Source organism: Vulpes vulpes, chromosome 4 (genome assembly GCF_048418805.1).
Source record: "Vulpes vulpes isolate BD-2025 chromosome 4, VulVul3, whole genome shotgun sequence".
Taxonomy (NCBI): domain Eukaryota; kingdom Metazoa; phylum Chordata; class Mammalia; order Carnivora; family Canidae; genus Vulpes; species Vulpes vulpes.
Window position 1 is genome coordinate 2,615,525 of NC_132783.1, and position 15,190 is coordinate 2,630,714.

At 44.3% G+C, this 15,190-nt stretch overlaps 1 protein-coding gene across 1 annotated transcript in view; it reads left to right on the plus strand.

Moving 5' to 3' along the window:
• Nucleotides 1-15,190, plus strand: part of TBC1D9 (TBC1 domain family member 9) — a 113,332-nt gene that overhangs the window by 66,017 nt on the left and 32,125 nt on the right. Inside the window, exons 4-10 of the mRNA XM_026018484.2 lie at nucleotides 3,485-3,713; nucleotides 4,143-4,404; nucleotides 6,330-6,537; nucleotides 9,693-9,899; nucleotides 10,812-10,982; nucleotides 11,785-11,935; nucleotides 14,518-14,732. Of these exons, the coding sequence (XP_025874269.1) occupies nucleotides 3,485-3,713; nucleotides 4,143-4,404; nucleotides 6,330-6,537; nucleotides 9,693-9,899; nucleotides 10,812-10,982; nucleotides 11,785-11,935; nucleotides 14,518-14,732 (1,443 nt within the window). The remainder of the gene's footprint in view (nucleotides 1-3,484; nucleotides 3,714-4,142; nucleotides 4,405-6,329; nucleotides 6,538-9,692; nucleotides 9,900-10,811; nucleotides 10,983-11,784; nucleotides 11,936-14,517; nucleotides 14,733-15,190) is intronic.

Consider the following 15,190-nt stretch of genomic DNA (forward strand, 5'->3'; position numbering starts at 1 on the left):
TTCTGTGGGACTTTTGGTCTTATATTTCTTTAATTTTTAAAAGTTCTTTTATATAAAGGCCATTAGCTTTTTGTCGGTGATACAGATCATGGACATTTTCCCTAAGTTTGTCATTTGTCTTTTGACTTTGCTCATGATAGTTTTTGCCATGGAATGTTTAAATGTTTTATTTAGTCAAACTGAGAAATCCTTTCCAGATTTTTAGTCATAGTTAGAAAGGCCTTTCTTTACACCCAGGCTAAGGAGGAATTCTAGGAAGTGATCTGATAGTTCGCTTCTCATTGAAATTACACAGGATGGTCCATTTCTACTTGATTTCTTCTCTTTCACTAAACGTTTACATGAACAAACAGTAGTTTTATAATCAGAAAAACAAGTGGAATACCACTGCTTTTTAGGGTCTGATATTTTGGAGGGAGAGAACTGAATTTTAACTAGACCACATAAAATCAGAGAGGGCTGCGCAGCACAAAAGCACGAATAACATAGTCTCCGTTTCTCCCACACCTTGCCCATCAAGGTGGATACTTTTCACTGCTTCCAGATGGTGGGTTTCAGTTTTTACTCCATGGTCATAATTAAAGAAACTAGACAGGTAGTGAAGAGGGTTAAAAAAAAAATGGGAATGGGGAAGATGTTGGGAAAGATCAGTTTGGGGCTCATGGGTGGCTCAGTCAGTTAAGCATCTGCATTCTGCTCAGATCGTGATCCCAGGGTTCCAGGATCGAGTCTCGCTCCAGCTCCCTGTTCTGTGGGGAGCCTGCTTCTCCCCCCTTCCTCTGCCCCTCCCCTTGCGTGCTCGCTCTCTCTCTCTCTGTCAAATAATAAAGTAAAATAAAATAAAATAAAATAAAACAATAAAATAAAATAATAAAATAAAATAACATATTTTTAAAAGGTCAGTTTGAAGCTGGGAGGAAGTGGGAGCTTCCAAACAAAAAAGTGTTCTCAGATAGCTGAGAGCTGTTTTATTGACAAAACCCGTCCGATTTTATGACTTCTTCATTTCATTTCTGAGTCATGTGTCTGAATTTCTGGGAAGTAATGGAAACGGGGAGGTTCCTCATTTGACCGAGTGGCAGGGGGGCAGCTGACTGGGCTGGGGCTGGGCGGGAGGCCTCTTCCCCATCCCGGAGCCACCCGCTGCTGAGGTTCCCGGTTAGGCTCTGCTAGCCCTCCCTCGGATGGCAGGGTCTTGGGGCAATAGACACAAGTAAGAGCTGTAGGAAGAAACAGATGCTTAGAAGTGACAATAGCCAGGAGGAAAACAAAAACACATACACAAAAAAACAGAAAATAAAACAAGGACCAATTATGTCGAATAGCCCTTCTTCTCACTGTTTTTATTACATCAAAAATGTCACATTTAATTCCCCTGAAACCAATTATGAGGAAGGAATTGCTGTTAATGCAATTATGTGTGAAAGAATGTCATTCATGTGCTAATGAATGGTTTAAGCATTCCCAGTTGTCCAGTAATGAAGGGAACCAACAAATTTATTTGTTTTGAGACTTAATTAACTTTTATAAATTATAAAAGTAATAATTAACTACAGAGGCAACCATAATTCAAGCCCATAGGTAATGTTTTGTATATTTCTAGATTTCTGGAATGCATTTTTATCATAATAGAAGTCTTACTGTGCATATCATTTTGTATCATGTCTTTGTTTCCTTGACTGGCATTGTTATAATTTTTAGTTGTTATTTTAATAATGGAATATCATCTCACTATTGACCTTACTATTCCTCTCTTTCTAGAAGTCTCCTTAGTTTCTAGACCAGTGGGGGCAGGCACCAACAGTTATATAATACGGTGAACACTTCTTCATATAAGTTTTCCTATAGTTTTTGTTTCTTTACTTTTGGATAGATTACAAAATGTTGATTACTGAGTTAGTTGACACATTTTTAATGGACCTTAGTAGAGATTGTCAGTATATTAGAATCCCTGTGCAGCTACACCATTGCTCGCTTTTTAGCATTCTGCTTGTTTAAATGATTTTCCAAATTTAATAGGTAAAAGTTGGGGTCTTATTGTTTTAATTTCCTGTCTTCGATTATGAGGTTGAACGTTTTTTTAATGTTCACAAAGTTATTTTTACTTTTCGTGAATTCTGTGTCCGTGTCCTTTGTGTATTCAGGTTTATATCAGACATCCCAAACATTCGGATTGTAATAGTTTTTCAAAGTTATGTGAAGCTGTTGCCTGGAACCAAGATAACCCATTTTATGTTATGTAGAACATGAAGGAAGGAGATAGTCCATCCCTGTGTTCCATCACCCAGTCCACCTGCCTAAAAAAATTACAAGCAAACTAAGGAGAGGTTCTGCATTCTGGATCCTCTCTTTTCTTAAAGGTGGGGAAGTTGGGAGTTGAATCTTATGGGAACTATTGCCTTTACTGTTGAAATTAGTCAGCAAGGTCTGGTCTGTTGATACTAGCGTATTAGACCCTCGAGTGCTCCAGAGTTTCAGTTCAGCTAGAAACATTTCTGTTTCTTAAAATTAGAGGAGAATTCTAGAAATGTGGTATTTGGTAGACTTTGGATAATGCTGTTTGAATGTTCTTCCACTCAGAACATGGGTATCCTTTGGTTTGTTATGCATCACTCCCTCCTAATAGAACATTCTCCTTATTCTGACTTCAGGTCCAAGCCCTGCTAAGTGGTCTGGGGGAACAGGTATTAGCCCACTTGGGGGTCTCCAGGCTTACTCAAGTTGATTGGCCTTTGGGATTGCCTAGAAACCCAACTGCTACTACTTATTAGTGGGTTCCAATTCAGTCACTTTTATTTATTCATTCATTTATTTCTTCTTATATCTATTTTTTTATTCCCCTCTAAAGGCATTGATAACTTTGAAATGTTGCATAGGCTGTAGGTATATTTGCCAACTGGGAAAGGTTTTACCATCCTTCTTCTGAACTGGCAACTTCTCCCTACCCAGAGGTCGGGTGCCCTCGTGCTATTTCATGGTTGTCTAAAGTTCCCTAACGTAGCACGCTACCAAAGCCTGTTCACCTCAAATTAGCCTCAGTTCAAAGTGGATCTCCCCTGGCCTCTGTGAAAGCCAACCATCTCTATTCTCTTAGTGAAGTAGTGATCTTGAGAAAAGCAGAAATTGACCTTTGGGGATTGTTATCATGATGAGCTAGGAAAAGCAGTAGAATTTGCAAAATCTTTACATCTCCTCATTTGTAGAACAAAACTATGGGCTTCATTCTGAGTGAACTCTTAAAATGATGAGCTCCGTTAAACAGATCATCAAATCGATATTGTTACTTGGGAGATTTTTTTAGTACACGAATACTCTTCGGTAACAGGCTTAGAATGTGGGGGGTGTCTTTGAAAATAATTTGTCAATTAAAAAAATCTAGCATTAGAAATTGTTTTTTTTTCTTTTCCAATATTTACAGCATGCAGAAAAAAGCAGCTCTAGTCCTATTAATACTCATCACGTGCCTCGTTTTCTCCTTCTTTAGGGAATCATTGCGGAGTATAACAAGATCAATGATGTGAAGGAAGACGATGACACAGAGAAGTTTAAAGAAGCCATTGTGAAATTCCACAGGCTGTTCGGGATGCCCGAGGAAGAGAAGCTCGTCAACTATTATTCTTGCAGCTACTGGAAGGGGAAGGTCCCCCGTCAGGGTTGGATGTACCTCAGTATTAACCATCTTTGCTTTTATTCTTTCCTTATGGGAAGGGAAGGTGAGTTGTCCATAATTTCAGAGGGAAGCTTGGGAAAGTCTGCTGAAGTTGGCCCTAAACTCACAAATCACATCAAAATGCCATAAATAGATCTGTAGTTACGACGTGGTCTACACTGTGTTTTAACTATGTAGCAAGCAAAGTCCATTATTTTTCACCCAATATTTGTTTAAAAAAGAAAAGTTTATTAAGTAATAAAGATTCCCTGAAGTTATAACACATGTAGTTGACATGACTTGAATCCGTAATAGTGATGAACTCAGAGCTTATGTGGTCTGAATTTGTCTCTTAAACAAGCGAAGCAGTAATAAGTATGGACGTGAAAACTCAAAAGGAGTTCAGCGAGATTGGAGGTTGGGTTGTGAGATGGAAGGATCCTTAGGGGATTTTAAGGAGCCAGGTGTTGACCAGCTTGTTCCTTGTGCTCAGCCAAGCTGGTAATCCGGTGGGTGGACATCACACAGCTCGAGAAGAACGCCACGCTGCTCCTGCCTGATGTGATCAAAGTGAGCACGAGGTCCAGTGAACATTTCTTCTCTGTATTTCTTAACATCAATGAGACCTTCAAGTTAATGGAGCAGCTCGCCAACATAGCCATGAGGCAACTCTTAGACAATGAGGGATTTGAACAAGATAGATCCCTGCCCAAACTGAAAAAGAAGTCTCCTAAAAAAGTGTCAGCTCTAAAACGGTAGGTGACAGAGACAGAGTCTTAAACGCTTGAGAAACAGGAAACCCTTACATTTCTTTTATGAAATGTAACCTTTTCTGAACCACTTCAAGGGTTCTGAAAACGTTTCTTGGTATAGGTACAGAACTGAAAAGACCGTCTGAAGCACTCAAAGGTCAACAAGTGAGGCAGACATGGCCAGCTCTGGCACAAAGTGATGGGAACTCTTCTGGTCCCAGGGGCGGGGTGCTAGGGGCAGGGTGCTGTGGGGAGATGGCACAGGGTGGTGGGAAAGGCCCTCAGTGGAAGCTGCTTGGAGTGGACTTTCAAGACGTAGTAGAAGCTACCCATGCAGATTCAGTAGGATGGATATTTCAGGCAGAGGGAATAACGTGGTACAGAAATCACAAGAGAAAAGCACAGAGGGAGTGAAGTCCATCGATGTCTGGAAAGTGGTGCGGCGTGTGATGAGGAGAGGCTGCAGAAAAGTCTGGAAGTCCGGATGTGGGAGTGGAGTTAGGGGGAAGGTGAGGGAAGAGTTAATGCCCTCAAGTGTGAATGTGTGCATGGAATTGTCCTGAACTGAGATGAGGAGTGAGAGAGGGACAGCATGTCCAAGGGATGTGCTGGCTCAGTGTTGATCATGTTGAGTTGTCTGCAGAGCATCATACTGAAGATCAGCCCAGTATCATATATGGAAGGGAAATCACTGGCAGGCAGCTGGTCATTGAATCTGCCAAGAGATCACTGCAATTAAGGTGTCTGGTGTTTCAGCAGAGTGGTTGAGGGTGAATGGTGTCGCTGCAGCCGACTGAATAACAAATGAAAGGCAAGGAATGGGAGTTAGGCAAGTACAGACTGCTTTTTCCAGAAATTCAATGGTAAATAGGAGGGATTGCTCTTCTTAGAATGTAAAAGATTTGAATATAAGATAGAGAAGGAAGAGTTTGTGCTGAAGGTAGGTGTGGGGAAGGAGGGAGCACAGAGCTAAAAGTATAAGAAAACCGATCATTTGAAAAGTGACATCCGATAGGGCATGGAAGAAAGATGCTTGTGTGCGCCCATAGCTCTGCCTCTGAAATGGGAAGGAAGTAAGAGTAGGCGAGGATGGAAGCAAATCGGAGGTAAAAGGGAGGGAATGATGTGGGGAGCTCCTCTTTGCTCTGTGAAGCCAGAAACTCCACCACCCAGGGGCTAAGGTGGCCTAGAAGCTTGAGAAGAGTGGTTTGAACACCTGACTTGATAAACCAAAAAAAAGGAAAAAAAAAAAAAAAAAACTGAACTAAGGTTGGAAACTCTAGTCCAAGAGGTGACTTATTCCTGTGTTTCTGGCAATTTTGTTGTCTTTTTAGGGCAGACAGTGGTAGCCAGCAGATTCATGAAGCTTGTTTGTATTCTCATTAGATCTTTCTTCAAAATAAGTCCTCGGGATCCCTGCATGGCTCAGCGGTTTAGCGCCTGCCTTCGGCCCAGGGCGTGGTCCTGGAGACCCGGGATTGAGTCCCACATCAGGCTCCCTCTGCCTGGGTCTCTGCCTCTCTTTCTGTGTCTCTTATGAATAAATATATAAAATCTTTAAAAAAAAAAAGATAAGTCCTCAAAAGTGGCTTTGGATAAGTGTGAATACGATAATCTCTTTAGAAATTATTGTATTCCAGCAGAAAAAGGATGGGTTTCCTAGTCAGGCCTAGTTTCCTAAGATTCTTTAACATTTAACAAAGTTTGACTGTAAAGTGACTGCACACGGGACCTAAACATATTGAAGTAATTTTATTATGCTTTTGGGTCGTGGGGTGGAGGTAGCTCCCGTAGAAAACCAGGAAGGTAGGGATGCGTCTGGCAGGATTGAGGAGCGGAGAGGTGGGCGGGGGACCTCCACTGTTGCATCCTCTAGGAGGCATCGAGACATCGCTCTTGGATGAAGTGCCGTCGTTCTTGCTTTCCAGCGATCTTGATGCCAGGGCAAAGAGTGAGAGATACCGTGCGCTTTTCCGGCTGCCCAAGGATGAAAAACTAGACGGCCACACAGACTGCACCCTCTGGACTCCATTCAACAAAATGCACATTTTGGGGCAGATGTTTGTGTCCACGAATTATATCTGCTTTACCAGCAAGGGAGAGAACCTGTGTAGCCTCATCATCCCGCTCCGCGAGGTAGGTGTCAGGTGAAAACGGGCATCTCGGGAGTTTCACCAGCAGTACTTTCCTATCTGGACTATGGATATTTGTCACCAGCATTCGTTGGCTTTTGGCCATTGGTGAATGTTCACAATTCTTTGGTGGCACTGGCCACACCCTTTGGTGTGTTGTCGTTGTGTCATTGCTCTCTTAGTGAAGCTGCAGAGGAGCAAACTGGTTGTTGAGACCAGGATACGTTGCAGGGGGTGAATTCTGTGGTGGATAATTCGACAGCTCCTTACATTTGGCTCTGGGATGGATTTCATAACTTCTTCCAGCAAATGTACCTTCTTTGCCATAAACTGTCACTAAACGTAGTTTTCTTCAAGTGCCATCCCAAAGCAAGTTACCTGCAACAGCTGGGGAACCCATTCCGGGATTAAGGATGTGCATTTGTGAGTCTGAGCGAGTCACCGCTCTGTTTATCCAGAGGGAGATACGGAGTGGAGACGGGTCGGTCGTAAGCTGCTGTCAAGATACCCACTCGCCCGTTCACCACCTGCAGCCGGCTCTCTTCACCTTTCAGTGCAGTATGCAATGCCACAGTGAGCGTTAGGGCAGCTGAGAGAATGGGGATTGATACTCTCCGCCCATCTTTGGCTTGCTTGTATTCCCCAACAGGTGGTGGAGCAGAAATAATTTAGTCATATTTCAGGGTAGATCAGAGGAGGAGCAATAGTGGAGGTAGGAGCATGGAGAAATAAAGCACGTTGTGGTTGGTGGCTGCACCTTTAAAGAAGGCAGCCGTGTCCTTTGCTTTAACCCGATGAATCCCCAAGATACATGAACGATGGATCCCTAATCCCACCCAAGGGAAGAAGCAAAGGACTCGGTGTAATTTTTACAACCTTTACCTTAGTGACAGAAAAGTGATGATGGGATGGGCCCCCTCCCCTCCCCTCTCCACCTCATACCTGGGGTCTGAGCAGAGAGCAGTCTGTCCGTGTATTGGGCACCTTCCAGAACTTGAGTTAAGCGGATTGATGAGCAACAGCCTCCATGGGAACATTACATCGTACTTGAAATGGCCACTTTAGGATTCTATAAAGTAGGAATTGTTTCATTTAACTTTTTTTTTTACAAATAAGCTAAAATATTGACTGGAGATTGTTAATATATATTCCACAGATAGACTTAAGGTAGATAAAATAGACACAAAATCATGTTACTACAGATTTTGAAGAAATTCCTGAGGCAGCAAAGCAGGGGAGATAGAGTGAATCCATCAGGTTCCTCCTTAGATAGAGATTTCAGAGGAAGCCTCTCTCTCTCTTTTTTTTTTAAATCATAAATTACCTTGCCAGTATTATATAGTAAACATCAAGCTTTGATTGAGTTCCAGTCTATTTTTATAACCCAAGTTGGTAATGAAATGTGTCTCATTAAACTAGAATACTCAAATGTAGCTGTTACTCTTTGCTGGTGTCACAGAGCTTTTGGGATCGGATTCTACCAGAAATAACTTGTCAGCCAAAAATATTTTGTAGTGCACTTGAGCATTCATATGTTTTATGTGGGAGCTTCTGGCTGTTTCTGTATTCATGATGTAGGTGAAAGACTTTCCACTTTGACCTCATCAGGATCTACATGGTTATCTGGGTTACAGGTGTGGAACTTGAACCTTTGGTTCCCTTGACATTTATCATTTGGTCTGAGTCATCTGCTGACCAGAAGAATCAGAAAAAAAATAGTTGTGGGAAAAGGAGTTTTTATAGGTCTTTTAAAAATGGGTATCGTTTAGCATGTTTTAAGTGCCGTGGGAAAGTCTTTTTCATGAAAAGGATTTTTTTTTTCCTTTTCTCCAGCTCTTTTTGCATTAGGAAAAACACATTTGTGTGCAGCTCCAAGTACCTCAGGGGATTCCTTTAAAAATATATAAATATATGTCTAACCATACGTAGTGATAAAACCTGAGAGTAGAAGTCCGGTCCTGCAGTTCTCCCTCTGTGGATCCCAGTTGTCCCCATTTTGCACTTGGGGCCGTTCAATTTTTTAGGCAATTCCGAGAGGTTTCTTAACCTTGAAGGGGAATTTAAAAATTCTGCTTTGGAGAAAATGTATTTCACATGAAAATGTTGATGAAGAGGTTAAAGTTGAACCTGTCTGGGTGGCTCACAGGTGGAAATGAAGAGTGGAAGAGAAACTGAACGTCCAGTATATAGTCAGAGCTGCTGCAAATAACCACTTATCTAGGGCTTGCCTTGAGATTTTTTTTTCCTAGTGTGCAAAAGAAAAATATTTTTATGCATGTATCCTAATTTCCAGTCGATGAAAATCCAATGATAAAGCGCCAAGTGTATGTGTCAGTTCAGAGCTAAAACAAACATCCCTCTTTCCTGCTCGTCTCCTCATGTGGTAGATTTAGGTCCCCACACGCATGCACGCCCCTGCACACGCGGAGTCAGCCGGCGCAGCTGGGGTTGCAGTGAGGCTGTCTACGTCATGTGCGTTCAGAATTGAGCCTTTAAAACATTCAGGTGGTAAGAGGGGAGGGTTGCAAAGCCCTGGAATTTGGATGAGATGTTTGAAAGATTGATGAGGTTTTGAAAACCATCCCCACATTAAGCTCAGTAAAAAGGCACCAGTGTCACGGGTTGTTTCCGCCTCTTAGGGATGCAGCGGCAGCTAGGAGTCCTCGCCTTCGTGACTCTATGAAATTTTCCTGAAAATCAGGGAGTTACTTCACAACCAGTTTTCTAATAACCCATGGCCCTGTTGGCATCATGGGCCAGAGTTTGTTGGGGGCCAGCTGTCCTGTGCACTGCAGGCTGTTGAGTGGCATCCCTGGCCTCTGCCTACAAGATGCCACTGGTACCTTCCACTCGTGGTGACCGGAAGTGCCTTTAGATGTGGCCAAATGTCTCCAGGAGATCAAAATCACTCCCGAAGTGGAACCGCTGATTTAGAAAGACCAGCCCATCAGAAGCTGATATGAGCTCCAGTTTGAGTTGTTATGAGCTATTTTATTTTATTTTCTTGGAACAGAGTCAAAGAATCTCAGTTTTGCCTCCGTAAAATATGGGTGGTTCCTAAAGATTATAAAAGTGTTGCGTTCCTCGTTTGGTGCTGCTCAGAGGCTGCTGTTGGGTAATCCCTGGAAAGTAACGCTCCTCGTTTCGTGTTTCTTTCAGGTGACAATTGTGGAAAAGGCAGATAGCTCCAGCGTGCTCCCTAGTCCTTTATCTATCAGCACCAGGAACAGGATGACCTTCCTATTTGCCAACTTGAAAGATAGAGACTTTCTAGTGCAGAGGATCTCTGATTTCCTGCAACAGACGACCTCCAAGATATACTCGGACAAAGAGTTTGCAGGCAGCTACAACAGTTCAGATGATGAGGTCTGTGGGATTCTCCTGAGGGTGTTTGCGTTCGTCCTATTACTCTGCCCAAGAGTATTCCCCTCCTTGTCTGCTTTGTTTGATCCTTGAGCTTTGCAGCTGTGCTAAGATAAGGCACCTCCCCTGATGCCCCAAGCACTGTCTCAGCAATGGCTCGTTTAAATCTCATGGAGTTTGTATTGGGGATCACAGAGCTGGACGGAGCCCTGTAGATCATCATCGGGCCTAACTTTCTTACTCAGCAGTTGAAGAAATGAAGTAATTTGTGCTGTTTATGCAACACGCGACTCTGGTCCGTAGAGTCACGTTGTTGGGAATGTACAGAGGTCACTAAATAAAGTCTCGAATCTGAAATGCAACATTATGATGATAATTTTATTATGATATAATACCTCCTGTGTCCCTATTGAATTAGGCCCCGGACCAACATCCGGGGAAATGGGAGCCCAGGGAGATGGGTGATAAGTGATAAGGCAATTACGACAGCTAAAATGTTTTGCGAAGACGGTGACCTCACAAGGAACATCCCAGCCCCTGTCCACCCAGTCCAAGCTCATGGGGGCATCAGAGACTGGAGCAGGCATGAGGAGCTGGCCCCATAAGCAGCTGATTCAGCCCACGCCGTGCTCTGCACGCGTGCTGACCCGAGACTAAGGGCCAACCAGTTGGTTGCAAAATGCACCTAAAATAAGAGGGAACCTGTTCTGAGCATGGAAGCCTCATGGTCTGTGACCCATGCACCTGTCTAGTCTCTGCCAAAAAGCCAGCTTGCTGTCTTCCTCCTGGGTTTTCAAGTCACCAAGAAACATGTTGGGAACCATGGCACAGCTGTTGGTGTCTCAACAGAGGACACTGAAGGAGTTGATTCCACAGCCAAACTCTTTCAATGTCTGTTCCTCTCTGCCTCGGCAGGTGTATTCTCGGCCCAGCAGCCTCGTCTCCTCCAGCCCCCAGAGAAGCACGAGCTCCGACGCCGATGGAGAGCGCCAGTTTAACCTGAACGGCAACAGCGTCCCCACAGCCACACAGACCCTGATGACCATGTATCGGCGGCGGTCTCCTGAGGAATTCAACCCGAAATTGGTGGGTGCCGCCTCCTCCTGCCTGGAACTTTCTACGTTAGAACAATAACAACAACAACAACAACAAAAATATATATATATATACACACACACACATATTATTTTTTAAAGATTTTACTTATTTATTCATGAGAGATGCAGAAGCAGAGACACGGGCAGAGGCAGAAGCAGGTTCCCTGTAGGGAGCCTGATGCAGGATTCGATCCCAGGACCCTGGGATCACACTTTGAGCCAAAGGCAGATAGATGCTTAACCACTGAGCCACCCAGGTGTCCCCAAAATATTTTTTTAATCAAAGTAAACTCATAAATGCCTATGTAAATATTTTTCTATAAGAAAAGCAGATTCTTCTCTCATTAGATTTTAGAATGGCTTCTTCACAGAAGAAGAGGAGTTATATGGAGTACAGGTAACATTTTTTTTTGTCTTGTTTTTCCTTTTTGTTTAAGTCAGCCAGCAAGTATATAATTTCTCAGCCCACATTTAAAAAATATCAGCTCACTTTCATTTGGAGATGTAGGCATAAAGCCATAAATATAATTTGCATTCTGCTGACCTGTTTCAGGGAAGTGGAGCTCTGATTCTGGTCCAGAAAGCTTCAAAGCAGGACCACAGGCTTCAAATTAGGTTCAAGTGTCCAATTAGGGCAGGACTCGAGAAAATCTGAGCTCTTTGTTCCTAGGTTCTGTCCAGAACATAACCACTCCATTCACCAGGGGAGCTACTCTGACTTTTGCACCTGACTTCTCCTTTCCATCCTCCAGGTGCTTTGGGATGTTGTAATGTTTCATTATCCCTTTCAGGCCAAAGAGTTTTTGAAGGAGCAAGCTTGGAAGATTCACTTTGCGGAGTATGGGCAAGGGATCTGCATGTACCGCACAGAGAAAACACGAGAGCTGGTGCTGAAGGGCATCCCGGAGAGCATGCGGGGGGAGCTGTGGCTGCTGCTGTCAGGTACGGCCGGCTTGGGGTGGGGGCAGTGACCCCAGAGGACCTCAGCGCTCCCCTTCAGCCTTCCCTCGGGCATCTGGGCGTTTTCATATATCAGCCCTTTGGGTCAAGCACTGACTCTCCTTTCCTTCCCGGACCCTTGAAGTCCCTCAGCAAAAACACAGAACACATATATCACTGTCCAAATGTTAAAGCCACCATCCCCCAAGCCTGCATAACCCCTTCCATCCCTTCACCTACACTGTTTATGAGGAAAGAGAACCTGAGGGAGAGTGTAATTCTTTGTGATTTGGGGAGATTTCTTTTTCCCTCTTCCTAGCTCCGATGAGAATACCTCTCATCGAGAATGTGTAAGGTGTGGCACATGTTCAGGGTCATCGTTGAGGCAGGGGAGGGAGGAATGAGAAAGCCTTGGCGTTGGTTTTTTTCCACCTCCTGAATTTACTTGGAGATGGGAAGGAGAGGCCAGAATGTGCACCAGGACCAGAGGCCTACCTAGATCACATTTACACTCTAAGCTAGAGACACCAGGAGGGACAGAAGGGGGGTGTCAAGGACCTACGGGAAAGATGTGCCCACCTCACTGCTCCACAGCCAGGCTCATGCCCCACAGAGCTCTGTGGGGTCCGGCGGTTTGAGCCCTGCTGGAGACTTAGAGGCTCTTCAGGCTGCGTCTGTCTCGCCTTCCTGCTGGCCTAAAGCATCCAGTGCATCCCAGGGGTCTGATCTGTCATGAACATCCACGGCATTTTTTTTTTTTTTGTATCACCAGTCTTTATAAATCAGTTGCTTCACCTGGTTAGAGGCCTGAAATGTAATCACCTTAAATAAGCTTATTTGAATATTTTTATTTGAACCTAAGATGATCCAACACAAGTGCTGCTATCAAAACCTTTCATATTAAAAATGGCATTAAAATGAAAAGAATAGTTGCCAGACTTACAGGAAAGCCTTTTTAAAAAAAAAAAAAAAAAAAAAGGCCGACCAAACAAACAAACTTGAAGCTCTTTGTAAAAGTAGATATAAATGGTAGTTGTCCGTAACAAGATGTATTAACATCTCAGCAGTTGGGGGATAGAATCCTGAGGAATAATTGGCTTTATCCATTTCATGCAAAACTAGCTTGTTCTATCCTCATTTACACGGCTTTTTCATTTTCTTTAAGTAGACCAGCCTTAGCTCCTCATTTAGAAATCCAAATTGGCGTCGAGTGATCTCTGATTACAAATCCAGCCCAAGAGGAGCCTCGGCGAACTAGTCACCTTGAAAAAAACTTATTCGGATCACTGATAGAGTCAGTGAAAAATCCCATTTTCATCCTCATTCAAATTAGAAGTTACTTACAGCCACATTTTGGATGAAAATGAAACTCAAAGTGAGAGGCAAGAAGTAGTACACAGAGGTACACAGCGCTCTTGCAGAGACACGTGCAGAGCTAGACTCAGTCTTTTCTCTAGTGGTGATGGGCTGAGTGGGCCAGGGGGGTGGAGCGGTGGACCTGCTGTACCTCCGTTGGGCAGATAACAGCTCTGATTTCCACCTGGGGCGTGGGGGGTGGGATACAGGTGGACGCCAGCTTATCCATGGGGAGACCCCGCTCCTGGTAGGCAAGCCCTGCCTGGGTCCGGCTCTGCTCCCTATGACTCTTAGGGCCACTGTACCAGGACCTGGCTGGTGTACCCAGTGCACTGAAGTGCCGGCCAGATGGTAAGATATCCTTGCAAACCTCCCTTGAGAACAAAGCAAACGCCAGTGTTAACTTGCTGTCAACCAGATGCCTCTCCCAGGGTAAGGGTAACGCTGCCTCTTCTGGGAGGCTGTCACTGACAAGGCCCAGGCCAGCCCAGGGGCTCTAATTTCTAGACTTAGATTTAGTAATTTCATACAGAGTTTTCTGTCTTCAAATGCAAACGTCTCACACCAGTGATCTCAACCCATTTCTCCGTCCTCATCGCCGCCGCCTGAGGAACCCCCAGCCGTTCCAGTCCCCGCTGTGGGGAATGCCCACACCCACACCGGCCACTGCCCTTCTGAAAATCCCCGCATATATTCTAACGCCGCCTCCTCCTCTGCAGTATGGCTGTTGGAACTCCTCAAGGCATATGCTAGCGAGCGGTTTTCAGACTTGTTTTGGGAGGCATAACTTTCCTTTTCAAGTGAAATCTTAAGGAAAACCCCAATAGAATACCAGCAAAACTGCTATGGTTGCAGGGATGCTGAGATGAGGAGACTTTGGCTTACTCTTATTTCTTCTTCCTCTTCCCCTGAGTAGCCCCCCCGCCCCCCAGGATTGTCTGTGGAAGTTCTGGGGAACATTTTTAGCTTCCAAGCTTCTACCTTAGGAGCTTTTAAAATAGTTGGCTTCCAGTGGGGTTGAAGGAGGGACGCGGGCCACAAGTAAATTTACCAGTCTAGCCACAGTTGCAACAGCCCGCCTCATCTGTGGACTGTCATTGGTATTTTCCCAGGTATCCCTTGAGCTGGGTAAGGAATGTGAAGAGATTCAGTTCACTTGGTAAGCTGTGTTTGCAGACCCAGGGCAGGGCCCGCACCTTTGGATGTTGTATGTGTCGGGTATTTCCTAGGTGCCATCAATGAAAAGGCCACGCACCCTGGGTACTACGAAGACCTAGTGGAGAAGTCTATGGGGAAGTACAATCTCGCCACAGAGGAGATTGAGAGGGATTTACACCGCTCCCTTCCAGAACACCCAGCGTTCCAGAATGAAATGGGCATCGCGGCTCTAAGGAGGGTCTTAACAGCTTATGCTTTTCGAAATCCTAACATAGGATATTGCCAGGTAAATGACACAGATGGTTTAGATTTTTTGTTTGTTTGTTTGTTTATTAACCAGTGAGAAGGTAAGAAGAAGAAAGAAGAATGGTTAACAGAACCATACTGCACCTGTGTTTCTTGACCTCGGCACTATAGACATTGTGGACTGGATCGTTCTTTGTTTGGGGTTGTCCTGTCCTTGGTAGGATGTTTAACAACCTCTTGTTTAATAACACACTTCATAACATCTATCCACTAAATGCTGGTCTGACTCCCTACTTGTGACAACCAAACTGTCTTTATTTTTTATTTTAAGATTTTTTAACTTATTTATTCATGAGAGATACAGACAGAGATAGAGACATGGGCAGAGGGAGAAGCAGGCTCCCTGTGGGGAGTCCGATGTGGAACTCGATCCCGGGACCCCGGGGATCACGACCTGAGCCAAAGGCAGATGCTCAACCACTGAGCCACTCAGGTGCC